Genomic DNA, 13,241 nt, shown 5'->3' on the forward strand with positions numbered 1-13,241 from the left:
GCTCTTAAGCGGTAACCGCACGAGGCGACAACTCCTGGCGATCCGTCGCGCGACGCCGCCGCCAACGCCTGTCACTGCCGCTGGTGCACACCGCACGGAGCAACGGAGCTCAGCGACAGAGAGGCGCGTTTTCAGCCTTGCTCTGTTACAGCTTCCTCGTCTTTCGCCAAGGGTAGTGCAGTCACGCTATATCCCATTTCTTACACTAAACAGCATGAAGTACGATAAAACGCAAATGAAATTTCTTGTAACACATCGCATTTTAATTGGTCATAGCACAGCTGTGCGCAACTACACTGCGATGCCGACTTGCACTGTAAGCAGTGACTTTCTCCTGCTCCTTTCGAAAATAAACAATATCTAGCCACACTAGCCTTTTTTTTTTCTTTTACTACCCTGCCAGGCTTTTACTGAATTGTCTCGATGCGCTCATACATATGCGGATCAGGCAAAGTGAGCGTCTGCAGGCACCAGGCTCTACACCCAAACCGGACGATGAAAACAAACTTCACCCGCAGAAAAAGCCAGAACGGAAGTTGAGCACCCCAAAGCCTTCTGCGATTGGCTGCCTCGCGAGCTGCTTGCAGGTGACACGCGAAATTTTCTAAAAGCCAAGAAACTAAGTGACAGCGACTAGCGGCAATGCTATGGCGGCCTTCAACCCGCCGCGCGACGGCGTCGCGCGACGTGTCGCGCGACGTCGCGCGATTTGCCGCCTCATGCGCTTAGCGCTTTAAGGGCGGAGCTTGTGGTGCAATATTCCAAGCCAAGCTCCACTCATCATGTGCCTAAATACATCCCCTTCCCTAATAACTTGGTGAAGAATTCTAGGCAGTCCTCTTGGACAGTGCAGCACCTCGGCGCAGCAGACACTTGGTCAGGCTACTATTTGACCATACATGCGCGGCGAGAAAAGGCGGACAATGCCACTCTTCGGGCAGGGCCAGTCAGGCTCCAAATCCAAGCCTCGAGTACTCTAGGCATCTTTCAGTTCCTGGCCGCGTCTTCAAGAGCCTATAGAACATTTTGCGGTGGATGGGATGAGGCTAAATACGATTGGCTGAAGAACTTCCAATGTGTCATTCCAATGTGTCAGCAAGTATGAGCGATGCTGAATGAAGAAATCCACGCGGGGTAAGCCGATGGAAGAGATCGCGAACAGCATTGGCGACTCCATTTCGAAGAAATGCGTGACGGCACAGGCCGCTTCTCAACGAACGCAAGAAACATGTACGATCCACAGCGAAAAGCTCCTGGGGGTCTGCCATTTTGTGAAGAAGTGAATGCCTGAGAAAGGGAAGGTTGGCCACATTTTAAAGAAGATCGCTGAAGAGGCCTTTATTTTCCTGATCACCAAAGACGTCATCACAGTATATCTGTCGTTACCCAACAGTGACGCAAGTTTGAGGCATTGAAAATGCAGCGAATGTTGCTCCAGTTTGGATGTCTTACCAACATTACAACCGTTGACTATTCTGTCCTTGACGATATTGCGTCAGTGGTCTGCAGAGTTGCCCTTGCAGGGTTGCCAAAACAACTGCAAGGCGTCGGCGCATCATCTCTTTACTACGAACGAACAAGAACGGCGACCGCAGTCAGCAGTCTCTGCACGCTCTTTGATCCGATTCTCGAGAGTGCCCGCAACAGGATTGCGGGGTCAACCTCCTAAGAAGCTTCCTTGTCATGGCTCCTCAAGGATTGCATGTCGCGCTTTCGTTCACAGCTTCATTCTACCACCCCCGCTCAGAGGCCGGTCCCTGTCCCCGCGCCGACAGTCGCTTTGGCCACCGCCGGGAGCCTAGCACGAGTGGCTGACCATTAATTCACCTGCCTGTTGTGATGTTGACGAACAAAATGCGTATTTGTGTAAATTGTCTAAATATATTTACTTTCGTGACCTCCAACGCCACAGTCTCGGTGGTGAGGCTTTGTTTCAAAACCCTCTCCCTTGTACCAACAATTACGCTTCCAGGGGACTGAAGCACCAGTTACTGCGGTGTTGGGGGCTGACATTTGCGACCTTTGAGCCTGAACTGTTTGCTAATCGCCACTGCCTGAAACGTTTAGGTTTCAGCCGCTGTCTTGGCACGAGCCACGTATGATGTCATTCTCGGTATTGGTGTTACTTCTGTGCTCCTGTGGAATAACGGTCCATTGCTCTACTGGCGAAATTTCTTTTTGGTCCAATCTTACTGTCGGCTTTGTGAATACTCACCCGGCACCCTGCTATCAGCCCTGGCGGCGATAATTCTGCCTGTCGACGCTCTTCCAATCAAATGAGCAACTAGCTTGTGTTCGTTGAACCACGCCGCCACGAAAACACTTCTAGTATCCCGTGCCGTCGTTGAGGCTGTATAGAGCTGCGCCCATGTACGAACTTTGAACCTTTTGCCAGAGCCTATTTGTTTGCCATCTTGCCTCAAGTTGGCTGTCGTTTGACGACTAAAACATTCTTGTCATTCGGTCAGCGTCTCGTCACCCTCAACTAAAGGCTGATTACGACTTTATTGCAGATATTAACCCCATGGTCAACTAATTCCTGTCCTCGACCGACAGTCGCCTTACATGGAGTTCTGACACATTACGCTTCCGTATTCACTTTTGCTCGAAAAGCCGATTATCCTGTGTCACCAACTTTATCTACGCGGTATCAGACAAATAGAGGTGACGCGACACTCATAAGAAAAAAGCGCTATCGGTGTCCCAAGCCGAGTGACGGTTGAGTAATGAGCAGGTCAAGGACATGGTAGAGAAAGTAGTTATGAAGGAATCTGCAAGTTCTTAGTCTCTCTCTCTCGTTTTAGTAAGAATAAAGTGCAAGAAATGGCGATTTTGCGCCGAAATCTTCTGCGCATTCTGGAAACTACTTTCGAAACATCTATCTACTCCCTGTGGTCATTGTGTATAGTACTGTCATTCTCTGCTTTATACTGACTACATGAATTTATATAAGTACAATATAAATCGCATCGAGTACTGTCTTAGAGATGGAATCCATTGCAGTTCTTTTACCATTGATCACAGTGCATTGCTACCGACTACTCAGGCAGCTAGTTATCGAGTTAGGCGCGATTCTCCTTCTTCCTTGACGTCTGATTCTTAATACGGTTAACTGAATCAAAGTCCTTGCGCAGGTCCAAGAAGGTACATATAGTCTGGTTTTTATACACACGCTAAGTGAGTATTTCCTAGCAAAGCCTAGGCTAAGCGAGGGAAGACTGACGATACGGGCGCACCACCTACCTTGAACTTGAATTCGCCATCGTTATACCTGGTGATAATAAGGAACGTCACCACTCCATCTGCATTGGTATCGACCGTCACCGACGGCATTCGATTATTTGGGGCTGTCAGCGTCAACCTTGTCGGCACTCTTCCAGCTGGTTTGCCGTTTGCGTACTTGACTTCCGCCTACAAAATTAACAGGAAATTACATGTCAAATCCACTGCGAAGTGCAACAAAAAAAGTATGCATGGTTCAATGCTGGCCGCAATTGCCAAAAAGATCAATTAAAAGGCGCAATGAAACAGCAGCACACGGAAAGAGTAGAGCGAAAATTTCAATCTTTAAAACCACATCTTGCAGAATGTTTCGAGCTCTCGTCAAAACTAGGGAAATATTTATTTCGTGTCCGTTTTATTTTGCGTCCTCTGCTGTTGGTCGCTGCTGCCGGTGATGTACGGCGGCTGCCTCCTCACTTGCCGTAATACCTGTCGTCGAGGTAAAACGTCTATTATGTTATTTATGTACTTTCCGCGTCGCACAGACCCGCCCGCGGACCAAGACAACGCATAATACCTGCATGATAAGCCTTATCAGTCATATTTGTGTCTAGAGCAAGAAAGTGTGTGGTGCTAAGAGCATGCCCTCAAGCTCCAGAAGTACTAGCGGCGGCGTCGCGACCAGACCAGCCGTGATTGGTCATTTGCTTTCCCTCCTCTTTATACTTTCGTCACAATTGACAACACCGCAAAAGTAAATAAAAACAAGCGGTATCGTGGCATAATACGACCCCTGCAGACCAATTTTCGGTATCTGATTGATACGATCACCTGCGACTCAACATACAAAACAAATGTCTCAGTTGTTGCTATGTTTTGCGATTGTGGTTCTCTGAAGCTTCCAAATATGCAAGTGACTTTACCTTCATCACATAAACCACTAATTTTCGATGAGGCTGAAGGGAAGTTTGCAGTGGCATTTCAGCTGCCTGTGAATGTATGCGCTAGGAAAATAAAATGCAATCAACCATAGCCGCGACAGCAAGTACAGGCTTTTACAAACTGACGCAGCGCAAAGAAACCGGATACGAGAAAACAACACACAAGACGCAACGGGCGCTGTCTCTGAACCAACTAGCCCTGACTAAAATCCTCAAATGCAGTCTATTTTCGAAAGGCTGAATGTCCTACTGATACAGTAGTCTAAGTTTCGCAAGTGAAATCCTACTAAAATTTTGAAAACATTCACCAGGTGCTATACATTGTCGTGAACCCTTCAACCAAGGTATTTATCCGTGCACAGGGGATACAGCGAGTAAAAAAAAAGCGGTACCAGTCTTGCCCAGTGTTCACATGCTTACCAGTTAGATTTCAATTTAGGTAAATGTATTCAAATAGACAGCAAAGGGCTGCCTATTTCTTTAGCAAGTGATGACCTTGAACAGCTGTCAGCATCTAAAGCCGCCTGAAATTATCACGTGCTGTTCCCCTGTCACGGCAGATTCATCGACCTGACTGCTGGAAGATAGTTGTTAGAGGTCGGAGGTTAATATTCCTGGAGATCGTAACAAACATCGTGAGAGCGCAGTCTAGTACCGGCTGCCTTTCATCAAGAACACTCACACAGGAATTTCATTCTGAAAGGCTTTTTACGTAATCTGAAAAAGCCGTCTCCAATAGATAACCCTACATAACTAGGACCCGACTTGTGACTCCCTGAATCAAGGCATCTTAATCTGGCATGTGTCCATATATATATATATATATATATATATATATATATATATATATATATATATCGAGCCGTGCTTGGTGCCGACGACGACGAAGCGGTTGTTGGCACGAGCGGCGCGCTGGTGCTGGACTCTGTGATCGGAACTACAAGCCGACCTTATTTTTGGGTCCTCGGCTACGAGTACCTTCACGGCTCCCTGTGACTTGAGTCGTGACAAATATATATATATATATATATATATATATATATATATATATATATATATATATATATATATATATATATACTTCCGAGGCTCCTCGCGGGCGCCTATGCAGAAACCTTAACCAGAACCAGACAATCGGTAGCGGCCGAGAGGAAAACACTGTGTAGCTTTTAGTAGCTCTGCGCGTAAAGGCAAGACATATTATTACTGAGGTCATGAATCTTTATATGTGTTTGAAACGACCGCAGCATGCGTCTTTATCACTGTGACTTCAGCGCACGGAACGATCTTGCACTCTTTGTTTCTTTATGCTAAGTGTCTCGAAACGAAGCTTTATCATTTTCTTTGTAGCGCGAGGTGCCCCGAGATTAGTCTGAGATGCTTTTCCAGACTTTGCCAGTATCATTTCTGGCTTATCTAGATGTTTCAGCGCCGACTTTAAATTGACCACTACCGAATGCAGCGGGAATTCTTATTTCGACGACCAGCAAGCACGTTTGCTGCTATTGCCGCCGCCGAGTTGCTTAGTTATTTTGCTTACGCAGGTCAGCCCAATAAAGAGTTGATTCCAGTGCTGATACGCCTGTCGTCTCTTTTGTGTTTACGGCCTTGTCACTACCACGTGACAATCTTACCCAGGGGTACCATTCCACTGGAATGTACAGTACTCACGGATTGAAATAGGACACTCGGAGCGCGTGGCCGTCGCTGCATGCAAGGCAGTGTGGTAAACAACAGGCCGGCTTATTGGCGACCGGAAGAAGCAGTTCTGCTTTTTAGATGTTCTCCCCATCGCGCTATACCACAATGAAGCACCTTGGTTCCATGAGCATCCACGGGCGGCGCTGCATGCAGCGACGGCCACGCGCTCCGAGTGTCCTATTTCAATCCGTGAGTACTGTACACTGCGTAGTAAACTTTGTGCTCCTTTTTGGTCTAAGATTTTGTAAGATGGAAACGAAATTCCATAATTAAACTCAATTGAAGCTGCAGGCTAGAAAGATTCAGCGTTAGCTGAGCCAACTTCTCACCGTCACGTAGAACTTTGTCCCCGGCTTGTAGCTTGTCTCACTGCGCTCAGTCGACACAATGTACGGGGAGCTGGAGAAGACGGTGTTCTCGCTGCGCCCGATCTCTCGGAGGCCCGTGGCATTTTCGGTGACGGCCGCCTCGACCACTAGATGTGCTCTGCCACTGAACAGTGCGGCCAGTTTTGGCTCGCCCAACTTTTTAACGACGTCGGCACGACTCAGCGTGTACGTGGCATCGCCCGCCAGCAGCTGCAATTTGAGTTTCACAATTAATGAAAAAAGTCATGACATAATTAAATAACTGCAATGTAAGTTTTCGTTTTAGTTACACTGTGCGTCTTCATTCACCTTGGACACCATACTCTAAGCACGCATGTGAGGAATGGCTGAGGCTGCTTGCCGCTAGATTTCTTCCATGCGCTCCTCAACAGCGAGTGAGGCCACTTGTGATGATCCACAGAAAAAAAATTGAGAGCTCTGTGGAATCTACACTGCAGAAATGCGAAAGCTGGAGTTTTGGTGCTGCATACGGTGCGTTACGTTTGCTCTCATCATTATTATCAACTAAATGCACCGCCATTATCAATGCTACTGTCATACAGCTATATAACGTCACAACACCTGTGGCGCTCCTGGCGGAGAGAGCGGGAGTTAGGCCGCCATTCATGCGCACCGCCGTCTCTCACGGACGGCGCGAGTTGGTCGCCCAGCTTTGAGGCGTGACGTCACACAGAGGTCATGCGCAAGGTCATTTCATGTGCACCGCCGTCGCACCGCAAAGGTTTGAAAGTGAAAGTAGTATTGCTTTCGCAATAAAACAAGGCAATCTCTGAATACTATCCGCAATGGACGCTGCAAGTTGTACGCTTGGTAAACTATCTCGAACTTTATTAGAACGTTAGAGGGAAGCGAATATCGTACTCTGTTTCATTATTTTGCTTTTGCCAATCTAGAACTATTACAGAGGATTAAATAACGTACTGTTTTCCCTAAGATGCTTTGAACACGTCTGTGGGCGGCACAGTTTCATTGCCTAGTTTGATGCTGATTTTGCAGCAGCGTTACTCTCTCGGTGTAAAGCTCGCATCAAACTCGGGTTAAACGCAGTAAGGACTCTTTCGTTTATTTTCAGGCATGCTGTAGCAAGATACACTCTTTCCTCCAGCGCAAGAAAGCTTTTATGAAGCGCCCCGCTACGCAGAATGTACAAAATGAACAATACAACCTGCTGATACTTTACCTAACTCTTATGCCAGTGGTTTTCACAATGGAGCGCACTCGCAACAAGAGTTCCGAAATCGACTTGTGCGAAATTCTTAGGGTTGCCAGTGCAAAACTCCGACATACGAGTACCGGTGGAAAGTAAGTACATTCCCGTTCAGCCAGCGTGGCGCGATGGAAGCGCACGCATGGCGTCGTGTAGAGGGTTCCAGAAAATTGGAGAAATGTCTCCTTTTCCACGTGATGAGAGCGCGGTGCATTGGCGTCACCCTCTCCTCATCACTTGGCAGAGACGAAGACTCAGCCAGCCGGAGAAGCAGCAGAATGTCTCCAGAAGGTTCGCCGAAGCTGACCAATGACGACAAGCGTCTCGACGGGCGGAGGAGAGGACACTTGTAGAGTGAAAGTTGCGTGTATGTGCGCGCCTGCCTTGGCGCGTTGTCACAGACAGACACGGCGCGCCCTATTTATTAAGGGCGCGTCGCTTTGGCATGCTAGCCAGTATCAGAACCAGTGTTGCAGTTATAATGCTCGACTGCCGGGGTAAACCCGCTGCCTGTCAAGCCCACTGATCCGCGGTGCAGCGGCACTAGCCTAAAGGACGGCAACATCGTAACACTACAGACGTGGGTCTTCGGCAGTGCCCAGTGAACAATATGGTGTTTATTTGCTCTGATTCCCTCGTGTATTGTTCTGTGCTGTAAAGCCTCTGCGTTTACTGAAAGCCTCTTTAGTTGCATGCTTGGCATTGTCTTTTCGTGAGCCTCTTGTCTGTGTATTCCTATGAGTGTTAATTCCTCTGTATCATCTCTTGCTGTGTATAATTTTTGTTTTGTTTGTGAATTCTGACTCCAACTCTGGCTTGAACCAGCTAAAAGCGGGCACCAAATGGCCACGTTCTTCTGTCACTACAGGTAGTTGAGCTCCGGCTGAGCTTGCCAAGCAAGTCGAGGACATCTCCTTGAGACCAGAACAGCTGCCCCATACTCTCTAAGGGTGTCTGAGAGTGTACGCACCAGTAATGGCGCATCGTTATTAAATTACAATTATTAAAGAGTGACCATTATTCTGGCGTCCGCGACAGGACGTTTGGTGTACTCAAGCTCGGGGAACGTCGAACGAGTTGGAATGGTTTACGAACAGGTCGTAAACTGTGTAGCAGAAGCGCGATAGCGAGAGCTACCGAGCGGGAGCGATTGTGTAGGATTCACCGAGTAATGCTATCTATTACCATTTGTGCAGTTCAGATTCAAGATCACAAGGAGATTATTGAGTTGGGCTTACAGAAAGGTCTAAAAAGAGCAGAACTGCGAGAACGGTGTGACCGGAAAGAAAAAGAGGTTAGATAAGAAAGAGAGAGGCAAAGAGAAGAAAAGAGAAAGAATGGCAGAGGAAGCAGGCAGAACGAGAGAAAGAATGGAACAAGCATATGTTGGAGAAAGATAATTTTAGAAGAGATAACCTTCTGAAGAAGCTGGCTGAGGTTCAGCGGTTGAAGGGTATCACTGAACTTGTAGCGGTTACCTTTCCCTATCACGAGCTACAGTAAGACGATTCATTGACAACCCCAGATGTGGTTGAAATTAGCTCGAGAAGTGAGAGGATGGTTGTGGAACAGAATGTCCCAGCGGATGAAGTTTCAAGATGTGAAGGTCTCACTGGAGCTGAACTTTGTGATGAAAGCAAAGATGGACACTCTCAAACGGCTTGTCTCGCAGAAGTTCCGAAAGTGGTTGTCGAACCAGAAGGTTCATCTATCAGTTTTCTGCTTCAGCAAAGAGTTGTTGTCAGAATAATTGGTCTGAATCTTGTAATACGATGAAAGACATTATAATATTCATGGAATTACAAGTTTTCCGCTTGAGGATGAAGAAAACTCGGATGTAGCTGGAGCTGAGGACAGCACAGTCCTTCAAAAAGAGGTAACTGTTGTGAGTGAAGACTCGTCGACCGAAGAGGTTCTTCCCGCTGAGCAAAGTGAAGAAGCCTTTTTCTCAGAGGAAGATCACAGTGCATACCATAGACTTAAGGACTCAGAAATAGAGGAAAGTAATGACTGCACTACAGTGGAAGAGTTCATGGAAATATTTGTGAATGAGGTAACTACAAGTGAGAATGAGTTTCCAGTGAATAATGAGCCCTGCTCTAAGATTGGATTAAAGGTAGCAAATAGAAAGAGGAAAATTGAGAGAGCTGAAGGAGATCGAAGGTGTTCTCGGATTATTCATCTAACGAGAAAGCCTTTGATGATGCATGCGGAATCGGACCAAACATGCCCCGACAAAAGGTAAGGAAGAAATTGAAAATGAAAAGAACAGTATTCAAACCTGCCAAGACAGGTGAAGTCGAGCAGGAGAGCTCCCGAAGAAAGGACAAGGAAGAAGCGGTTGAAGGACTGGAAGCGCAAGCACAGGCCGAGAAGAAATGAGACGGCCTACATTAACGGTACATAGGCATGCTAGCGCTAGTTTTGTCCGCAAGCGTCCTCCTGCTGGCAGTATCAGAAACAAGGACCAAGCTTCCGATCGGAAATCAGAGCATAAGCAGAGAGAGAACAGAGACTAAAGCGCAAATGAGGAAAAAGAGCAGGACACCTGTGAGAAATAAAAGTCAGTGTACGTGCTTTGTGAGAAAGAGAAGTAGTGTACTAGAGAGTTCGAAAGGAACTCATCTTTTCCAAGCAGGAGGCGCATGTCGCTTTTGGATATAGGCAAAAGCATGACTTGGGTTTCTGTGCTTCTCATTTCGAAGACTGTGTTTCTGTTTTGCAGCTTTGGACATTGTATATAAGTGTGTAATGGCAGGTAAAATGCTGTTTGGGAAAATCATTGTATCGATGTGTGTGTTGAGAGTTTTCATTGCACTTTGTGAACTCGGGTTATTGATGTGTGTATTTCGGCTCTTCCCATGTAGTTTCATAGCGCATGCATGTGCGCACGATGTTCGTGTATTGGGACTATTGTAGTCCAATGTTGTTGTTTTTACTGGATGGGCAGTGCGACGAAATCGGCGCACATTTTCGTTGAGTCAGCGCAGCGCGAAGGAAGCACGCACGTGGCGTCGAGCAGAGGATTCCTGAAGATTGGAGAAATGTCTCATTTTCCACGAGAGAAGAGCGCGTGGCCTTGAGTGCATCAGCGTCACCCTCTCATCATCACTTAGCGGCGGCAATGACTCACCCAGCCAGAGAAGCAAATCGATGTCTCCATAAGGTTAAGCCGAAGCTGACCAATGACGACGCGCATCTTGACAGGAGGAGGAGAGAACCCTTGCAGATTGAAATTTACATGTATATGCACTTCCGCCTTGGCGCGTTGTCACAGACATATGCGACGCGCCCTATTTATCGAGGTCGCTTCGCTTCGGCAAGCTAGCAGTATTAGACCCAGTGTCGCAACGAGTGTTGAAGTGCTACTGCTCGGCTCCCGGGGTCAATCCGCTGCTTGGTAAACCCACTGATCTGCGATAGAGTGGCGCTCGTCTACAGGCCAAACACATCGTGACTCTCCAGACGGCGGTATACGACAGTGCCCGGTCAACAATTTGGTGTTTTTTGCCCCGACTCTCTCGTGCATTGTTCAGTGTTGTAAAACCTCTGTGTTCATTGAAAGCCTCTTTAACTGCATGGCTGTCATTGTCTTTCTGTAACCTCTTGTCTGTGTATTCTTATTGATTTGAATTCCTCTGTATCATCTCTTATTGCATATAAAGTTTGTTTTCTTTGTTAATTCTGACTCCGACCCTTACTCTGGCTTGACCCGGCGAAAGCTGGGCACCAAATGACCACCCCCTTCTGTCACTACAGGTAGATGAGTTGCGGCTGAGCTTGCCACGCAAGTCGAGGGCATCTCCTTGATACAGAACAGCTGCTCCGCACACTCTAAGGGTCTATGGGAGTGTGCGCACCAATAGTGGCGCATCGCTAATAAATTACAGTTATTGACGGATGGCACCGGGGAAGCAAAATGAGCGCTTTTGCACCTAAGACTCTATAGAAACGATCTCATGTACTGGCATCTATTAATCACATTACAGTATTCGCTAATAAGCTATCAACGCGAACTCAGTACCTCTTTGGACCTGTCGCTGGTGCCAATATCTTCCATGACGCCGAGCTCGTTCTTGACGGAAAACCGGAACGACGCACTTCCTCGTACTTGCTGCTGGTTAACAAATCTGGAAAAAAGAGTGAAGTAGTGTTAGCAGCCCTTCCCCATTACTCCACGGCACCGTCCGTAAAACGAAATGTTTCTACAAGGCTATCCCCCCTCCCTCCCACTAAATTTTTTCTTGCGCGCAGTTGTGCAACGGCTCCATGTTTCCGTCACAGAAAGGGGGGACGAAGCTGTAACGCCACTTTGTGAAAATAAAAAAAAAAAAGGTTATACATGTGTGTGTGTGTGGGGGGGGGGGGGGGGGCGCTTAGACTTGACCTCTAAGACATGACGGGACAGAGACAATGGTTCGTGCTCCTTGCGGGTGCTCGTTTTGTATGTCACCAGTATTTTAATGTTTGCCCCTGTTATTCTAGACAGACTAATCAACATGCAGTAGTAAGCTATCAAACAAGCTGTAATAAACGCCATCCGACGTCGATATAAAACCGTGATTTAATCAAGTCGTACTAACGCACCTTGCGTGGCAACGTGTCGTGCTCAAGATTGAAGGGTCCTGAAAAGTTAGATACCATCCCATCTTGTTGGTATATCATGATTTGGCAGCCCCTGTCGATTCAGCCACAACATGTGGTCTCGTGACGTCATACAACCAAGTGAACAGTCAGTGCACGACCATGCCACCAGCCCACTACCATCCGCCAGTGTCATGCCTATGATTTCTCGCCCACAACATCAGTGCCGACGACGCCAACGCCGAGTCTTCTGAAGAACGAGGCTTTTTTTTCCCTGTCGCGATAAAATGAGGCTATTCGCAGCTCGGCAGAACCACAATGAGTGGAACAGATCGTATACTGGTCTGCCCCGCACCAATAACCAAACACCTTCCAATTTAGTTAGTGGAGCGTCAAGCTAGGGTTTCTGATGTCAATTGTCGTATCATCTTCAAAACTGACACTGGAAATAAACTATCAGTCATTTGAGCTTTTATGCGACGCTTTCTATTCACACCTGAATCCAGAGAGAAGGATTTGAGGGGCCGCGAAACAGGTCTATATATATATATATATGTATATATATATATATATATATATATATATATATATATATATATATATATATATATATATATATATATATATATATATATATATATAGGCAGATCAATTAAAGGGAAATGAGGGTGCTCGTTATAATACATGAAGGAAAGAAGCCAACAGTCGGCGAAGCCAAGGAAAGCGTTGGGGATGGTACTTTGTCTTTTTTTTTAATGTTTACTTGCACAATCACAGAAAATAGTAATGTAATCTGTTTAGGGGAAAGATAAATAAACACAAAGTAGAAGAAAAAACAACGTGCCGATGGTGGGAACCGAGCCCACGACCTCCGAATAACGCGTCCGGTGCTCTTCCAACTGAGCTACATCGGCCGCTGTCCCCCCCCTGCTACTTTCTTGGGTATTTGTGTTGTCTGTATACGAACCTTGAGAGTGTTCACCAGCGCCACCCTCAGCCAAGGCGGCAGACGTGGAACGTCCTTTGTTACCGCCAGCGTCACGTAGAACGTGATCAAGAGCGAGGGCGAAAGCTGTGCTAGAACCCTCTTACGCTACCTATGGCTTCAAGACTGCCAGAACCGAGACACCCGTAAGCTACAAGCAGATCAATTAAGGGGAAATGAGGGTGCTCGTTATAATACATGAAGGAAAGAAG

At 47.0% G+C, this 13,241-nt stretch overlaps 1 protein-coding gene across 1 annotated transcript in view; it reads right to left on the reverse strand.

Moving 5' to 3' along the window:
* LOC146198707 (venom factor-like) overlaps nucleotides 1–13,241 on the reverse strand; it is a 110,473-nt gene that overhangs the window by 78,881 nt on the left and 18,351 nt on the right. The window contains exons 8-10 of the mRNA XM_084594203.1: nucleotides 11,485–11,590; nucleotides 6,194–6,442; nucleotides 3,244–3,411 (exon numbers count right to left, since the gene is read on the reverse strand). Of these exons, the coding sequence (XP_084450329.1) occupies nucleotides 3,244–3,411; nucleotides 6,194–6,442; nucleotides 11,485–11,590 (523 nt within the window). The remainder of the gene's footprint in view (nucleotides 1–3,243; nucleotides 3,412–6,193; nucleotides 6,443–11,484; nucleotides 11,591–13,241) is intronic.

This window comes from Amblyomma maculatum, chromosome 2, assembly GCF_055883805.1.
Source record: "Amblyomma maculatum isolate TAMU_Amacu chromosome 2, ASM5588380v1, whole genome shotgun sequence".
NCBI classification, from domain to species: domain Eukaryota; kingdom Metazoa; phylum Arthropoda; class Arachnida; order Ixodida; family Ixodidae; genus Amblyomma; species Amblyomma maculatum.